This window comes from Cystoisospora suis (genome assembly GCF_002600585.1).
Source record: "Cystoisospora suis strain Wien I chromosome Unknown contig_7721, whole genome shotgun sequence".
NCBI lineage: Eukaryota > Apicomplexa > Conoidasida > Eucoccidiorida > Sarcocystidae > Cystoisospora > Cystoisospora suis.
The window spans coordinates 6,671-12,673 of record NW_027160506.1 but is presented as its reverse complement, the minus strand read 5'-3'; the positions used below and the strand labels follow the sequence as shown (position 1 = coordinate 12,673).

General features: G+C 57.5%; 1 protein-coding gene across 1 annotated transcript; it reads right to left on the bottom strand.

Annotated features, from left to right (window-relative positions):
• Positions 1 to 439: 439 nt before the first annotated feature.
• Positions 440 to 5,757, bottom strand: CSUI_010545 (uncharacterized protein). Its single transcript, XM_068070648.1, has 4 exons — positions 5,300 to 5,757; positions 4,203 to 4,401; positions 3,221 to 3,750; positions 440 to 2,204 (listed from the first exon to the last, which is right to left on the bottom strand). The coding sequence occupies exon 3, from the start codon at positions 3,689 to 3,691 to the stop codon at positions 3,332 to 3,334; it is 360 nt and encodes a 119-aa protein (XP_067917377.1). The 5' UTR covers positions 3,692 to 3,750; positions 4,203 to 4,401; positions 5,300 to 5,757; the 3' UTR covers positions 440 to 2,204; positions 3,221 to 3,331.
• Positions 5,758 to 6,003: the final 246 nt, after the last annotated feature.

The following is a 6,003-nucleotide window of genomic DNA, read 5'->3' as shown; positions in this document are numbered from 1 at the left end:
TACCGCGCGAGACGAGGGGTCTCCCATAACAGCCTGTAAGTGAATACGTAACTGGCTGTTCCGCGAGACCCCTCGTCTCGCGCGGTAACTTTTCGGCCATAAAAAACGCGTCACACGAATGTCGCAATTAGTAACTCTCGTAACTGTTCCTCCAGACACGAGTGCAGGGGTCGTGCTTGCCAGTATAGCGGTCGTGTCGGCAGAGTAGCCCAACTCTCCTGCCTAATTATGACATACAGCCCGTTACGTGTTCACAAATAGGCTGTTCCGCGATTCCCCTTGTTTCGCGCGGTAACTTTCCAGTGAAGGGAAACGCGTCACACGTCCACTGATGCCGCGTTAACTCCACTGGTTACAGTTTCGGATCCAGTCCTCGGCACTCGTAATCTTCGAACACACACCGAGCTGTGGCGAGTGGTTCAGGTCTTTTCCCCACATTCGGGAGATGTGCGGAGGCGTGCGATCCTTTCGAGACCAGGTCCTACACCGCACGCGGTAGGACTCGCAGGGGCGTCATGGAGATCCATATGACAGCATCGCAGTGAAGTTCAGCCATGCACCGGTCACATTGTCCTGCCCTCTCTGCACCCTGGTCAGCCAGAGTCAAAAGCACCACACCTTCCTCGAGGACAACGGCTGCCCGACTTCACACCGCTGCGCAGCCCCCCGGAAACTTTCACCGTCCTACCAGAGCACACCGTCGACCCGTCCTCACTCACTTCCTCCTATGCAAAAAGCAAGGCATGAACCAGGAGAGCCTGCCATGCAAATAGCGCGGGTGGTGAATGTCCCCAACTCTGCAGCGACCTCATTCCTCCATGGCCTGATTGCCCCCCTGCGAGGACCAATCTCACACTAAAAACCCCTTGGACCGGGGAACTCCATGTGACGACGCAAGTAGCATTGATGATGGAGAACGTGGAAGACCTCGAAGTACAGGCGGGTAGTTGCTCCTGTGTCGAACTGCCTCCGCGCCCGGTCGGGATCCTCACTTCCCGCCCCCGGCCCACCAAGTGCACACCATGCCGCGTCGCCACCGAGGAGCTCCAAGAACTTTGCTACCATTTCCACACCCTAGTGCAAGGCGATTATCCTGTTACATCCTTCCTAAACAGGCATCCGGAGAACTCCGGGAAAGGACGCCTCACCGGACTTAGAGTAAGCCCGCTGTCGGTTAGGCGAGACCTAATCAACGGGAAAATGGTCAACCGAATGGAGCGGCAGCGGCACTGCTATCTGGAGAAGATCTACGTTTCTATCAGTGTAGGAAGAACAGAGGAGCTTCTGACGCTCATCCAAAAAAAGCGCGAGGACAGCCCGCAGGAGAACCAGAAACCCCCGCACCACAGCCACGCTGTCAAAAAACAACGCACTGCCTCTCTGGTGGCTAGCCCTTCTCTGTGTCTTTTCGCCGTCTGCGACTCTACCCTTATCAGCGTAAAAAATGCTTTTCTCTCCTTCCCCTTTTTTTGTGACGCCGGCAGCTGACCGCAGAAACCTCGAGCAGCCCGCAGGCCAACACCGTAGTCCGTCGCAACGAAAAGAACACCACCGGATGTTCTTTTCGCTGCGACGGACTACGCTGTGTTTTCCCCGGGGAAGCAAGCTGAATTCAACATGGAAGCTGGAAGACGGAATCGTTCCTAAGCGCCAGGTAGTCTCGGGCACTGCACCCGTGAGCGTGTCTTGATGGATACGTCTCTGTTAGACGCTAGCTTCCCGGCTACCAGAACGCTCATCGGGCCATTCAAAAGACTCTTCCCCCACCCACGCATAAACGGTTCATACGTCTCCAGGCCTCAGCAGACGTTCCCGGGATCCAACTGAAGAGAGAAGCCCAGAACTGCTGGCGGACAACGCGCGTGTCGTCGCTGCCTCTGCGGTCGTGAGACCACCTTCTCCCACCATCTGAAGTCACACAGGGCACGGAGCGACGTTGGTGCGTGAGCTCCAGCCTCGGCTTTGCACGAAGACTCGCGCGCATGTGCCAATGGAGAAAATGAGCACGCCAGAGCTCTGAGCGGACTCGCTGATCCACCGTAAACACTGTATCCAGTCGTCCCTCAGTCACACAGTCACGTGCGAACAACATCCCTCGTCCTTTCGACGAGTCGACCTTCTGGTACACCAAGAGATGGCAGATTGCTGGCGAGTCTCCGTTCCATTTTTGTGCTCCGACAAGGCGGCCCCAGGTCTCTCACAATCTGCGGGCGCCGCAGAGGCACAGTACAACACACGCACCACCGCAATCCCGTGTGAATCGTTGGCAAGCGAAGCAGCGGTGGCCCGTCCAAACGCGAGGAGCTGTTTCCCGGTGGTCCTTCGGACCAACAGCGAGCCCGTTGACGGAGCCGCTCATCTTTACCGTCCGTTGTCTGCTACTCGTCGTTTAAGACTGGTAAAGAGACTGAGTGAGAGTTAGGCCAGCTGTACAATAACAGTGTGCAAGGAAGTGCTATTGGGGCCTTGTCTGGAAGTCCTCAGGGACGCGGCTAACGCATCCTCGCAGCATAGACGCAGAAGGGCTCTTTGTGGACGCCCGTGCTGCATGGACGTGGGCCTGTCGACTGCCAAAGGCAGGATAACGGTGGTAAAAGACACTGGCAGTAGCAGCCTCGGGGGCCGGAGACCGCTCCTTCCCCGAAATCCGCTGCGCTGTTCGGCCGTGCGACGACCCCGCAATGTCTACGACGGCACACGCACCCCAGCAAAGCCATTCCTCTAGCCAGTTTATCCGCAGACTGAATACCCTGCTAAGTAGCTAACCACTGCCGCGGGACAGAATGACGCATAACGAAGAAACCGGGCCAAGAAGAGAGACCAGCTGAGACGCATGGCAATAAACAAGGCGTACCCGGAGTGGCGCAGCGCCGGTTTTTCAACGTCACGGCCGACAGCGGCAGTGGGGCGCTGTCAGCCAGCCGCACAGGCGCGATCCTACACAACACGGCCAAGCCTCCTCACTCGCCGCTATAATGTCCCAGTAAAGCACGCCGGCTGCTGCATGAGTGAGAGTGCATCCTCTTGTACCGGTAAATCTCTCCACACACATGTTCAACTGCTTGTCTCCTGCCCGGCTAAAACGAGGAAAAGACTGGGGAGGACCACGAGCCAACGCCCACATCCATATCGTGGTCCGCGGCAACAAGGCTGCTTCTCACTGCCTGCATGGGACACCAGGGCACGAAAAGTTCATCGGGCAAGTCGCAAGACCCCTCACCTGGAAGAGCGAAGGCGACTGCTGGCTTCACGGCTACACTGATCCTGTCCCGGTCGCCCCCTCATAACGCCACGCCCGTCCTGCTGCGTATACGGCAGTTGTATCGCGATGCTAATGCCACCTATCAACACATCTCTCTCCAGGCCTCCAAAGACATTCCCGGGAATGCAATGGCGAGAGAACCAGAGGAACTGTTAGCGGACAGAAGGAGGCCGACACGCGCGGGGGCGGATGAGCTGAAGCAATCAGGGCACGGTGCTTCATTGGTGGCTGACTCCCGACGTGCGCGCCGTACGCCTCTGCCCCTAGCCCGCGGGCACCGCTGCCGGGACGCTGACTCTTATTCTCTGAGAACGCCAAAGATATCTGTAGCTCTGTCGTCCCCTCTACGCCACCGGCTCGCCACTCTGCACCTTGGTCAGCCGGGACCGGGACAACGGCTTCGGGAAACGCTGGCTCACTGCAACACATTTGCACCGGATCTGCGGAGATTCTGCCAGCGACACTCCGTGTCCGTGGTCACTCACTTTCTGGGTGGACAAGGCGGCAGGGGACACCAGAAGCCCCAGCGGGGTTCGAATGGGTGACGAATGCCCGCACATTGAAGCGGGGTTTATCTTCTGACAAAACCGGGAGTGACTTTTGTTCTCCCGTCTCAACCACTGCTTCGTGGCACCCTGGTCAGTTCTACGAGGAAAGGCTGCAACCTATGTCCCGTTTTTCTCGGTCATCTGCACACTGCTTGGGTCTCGTCAACTACGAGACCCAAGCAGTGAAATATTTCTTCTATGAAATATCAGCGCTCTACACTCTGTACACAGCGTTTGATGTAACTTTTGCGACAAGCTGCCCAAGAAACTGAAGTCATCCGTGTTATTGATAAGGTGCACAGGCCGGTGCTAGGCCCGACTGACTAGGTTGTCTTCGGCTCCCGCTGATCTGCTCACTTCCTGCGATTATGTACAATAACGCGAATGCTCACCTGCCACGTAGGAACCGCCGCTACGCTAGTCCCGCGGAGGCTTCTGCCTGACACGCGCGCCCCCTAGTACCGTCGTCCAGACATGAGGGCGGCCGGATTCCGGACGGTTGGCCCGAAGTGACTTCGCCGCCGCTGGAGACGTGCCGCGACCGCCTGGGTGGGGAGAACAGCTAGTCGCGACGAAGACAGTCAGACTTCCCTAGAAGATAAAGACAGGAAGGACCGCTTATGGTCGCTGCCCTGCAGACCTTTGCTGGATGCAGTCTACCTGCCGCCCGACAACAGCCAGTACCTTTACGTCGCCGAGACCGGCGGAAGACCTCAAGACTGTCCGCCTTGCCACTTTAGTGCCGCGTCGCATCGCTCCACTGCAGCTGGGTGCTTTCCAGTCACGGAAGCTAATGACATTCCGGCTCGGCGCGTCCGTGCTCTTAGCAGCACGGCCTCCGGATACTCCTATGCCTAAACCCTAAACCCTTCGGATACTCCTATACCGGCACACAGGTCTTCGGACGCCCCCAGAAACCTGATGCTTGGCCTCGCACATCGCACCTGGTTCCTCGGCAGCAGGGCGCCCATGCGGGACAACGCACCACGTCTGCCCACGGAGTCCTGCCGTGATTCTGGAGTCCCAGTCTGAGCGCGCGCCTGCGGCCTGCTCTTCTTACAGCCTGCGTATACCGCGGCGCCGCAGGACGACATGATCGCACCAGTCCGCGTGAATCACTGGATTGAGTTGACGAGCCAACTATCCCACGACAACTGGAGAGGAGCTTCTAGCTCGACGCCGAGCAACCGCGAACGACGTCGGCGGGAACCGGTCAAGCAGACTACTGGTCTGCCGACACCGCCACTAGCTGAGATCTAGTTACAAGGTAACCCCACTGATCTGGACCCTTCTTAAACTTGACTGATGACTGGGTGGAATCTCTGCATCAAATGGTCACTAGAACACGGAGGAGCAACGCACAGATTTTACGGTGTGTCGTAGTAACCGCATCCAGAAAAAGGACAGAGCGAAGATTTCTGGCGCCTCTTTACCATGATTCCGGCAATGCCTCCAGGCGAGGAAACGAGTAAGGCGACGGGCCTCTTACGCGAGAATTTAGCCGGCCCTGACTTCTCCCCAGTCTGGTTGTGACTGGCACTCAGAACGTTGCTGATGGGCCTTCTCAGTTGTGCTGTGAGTCGGGGAGGTCTGCCACTCAACGCAAAACGTTCAATCATGGCGGAATACTGGCGGCAGACAGTGCACTAAGTCGCAACGCAGAGAAATGAGAATTTTCACTGTCACCGCTCCCCGATATATATATATATATAGCCCACTCGACTCAGCCGTACGGAGGACAGCCCTCGGCTAGCACGGCGGCCACGCCGCATTGACGGCTGGTGTTCAGTAAACCGAACCGCCACACACAACTGTTTCTGAGGATCATGAGAGACCCGCCGATGCAGTTGGGATATCCATCTCCCGCCTTGTCGCAGTGGCTTTGTCCATTGCAGAGAGCTGATATTCCAGCCTGTCTCGGTGGCACTACCGTTACACAAGGAAAAGCCCACGCACCCGTGCGCCCACGTGCATCCTATGAACTTCTCGAGGAAGCTAAGGAGTATTCTGTGGTCGTGGCCAAGCATCTCCTCGATGTTTGTTCGCCCGCCGGCAGGGAATCGTTGAGAGGCGCTGCTGTACGGTGAGGAGCACACACACTTCTTTCCACGCGCTCTTGAAAAACTAGAGTATCCACCGACACTAGCTACCGAGCCGACGCGTTGCCGGACCGCCTGGGAGATACGCGCAAAC

Excerpts from the sequence above, each read along its gene's own strand:
- CSUI_010545 (XM_068070648.1), bottom strand. The coding sequence starts at position 3,691 with ATGTGTTGCAGTGAGCCAGCGTTTCCCGAAGCCGTTGTCCCGGTCCCG.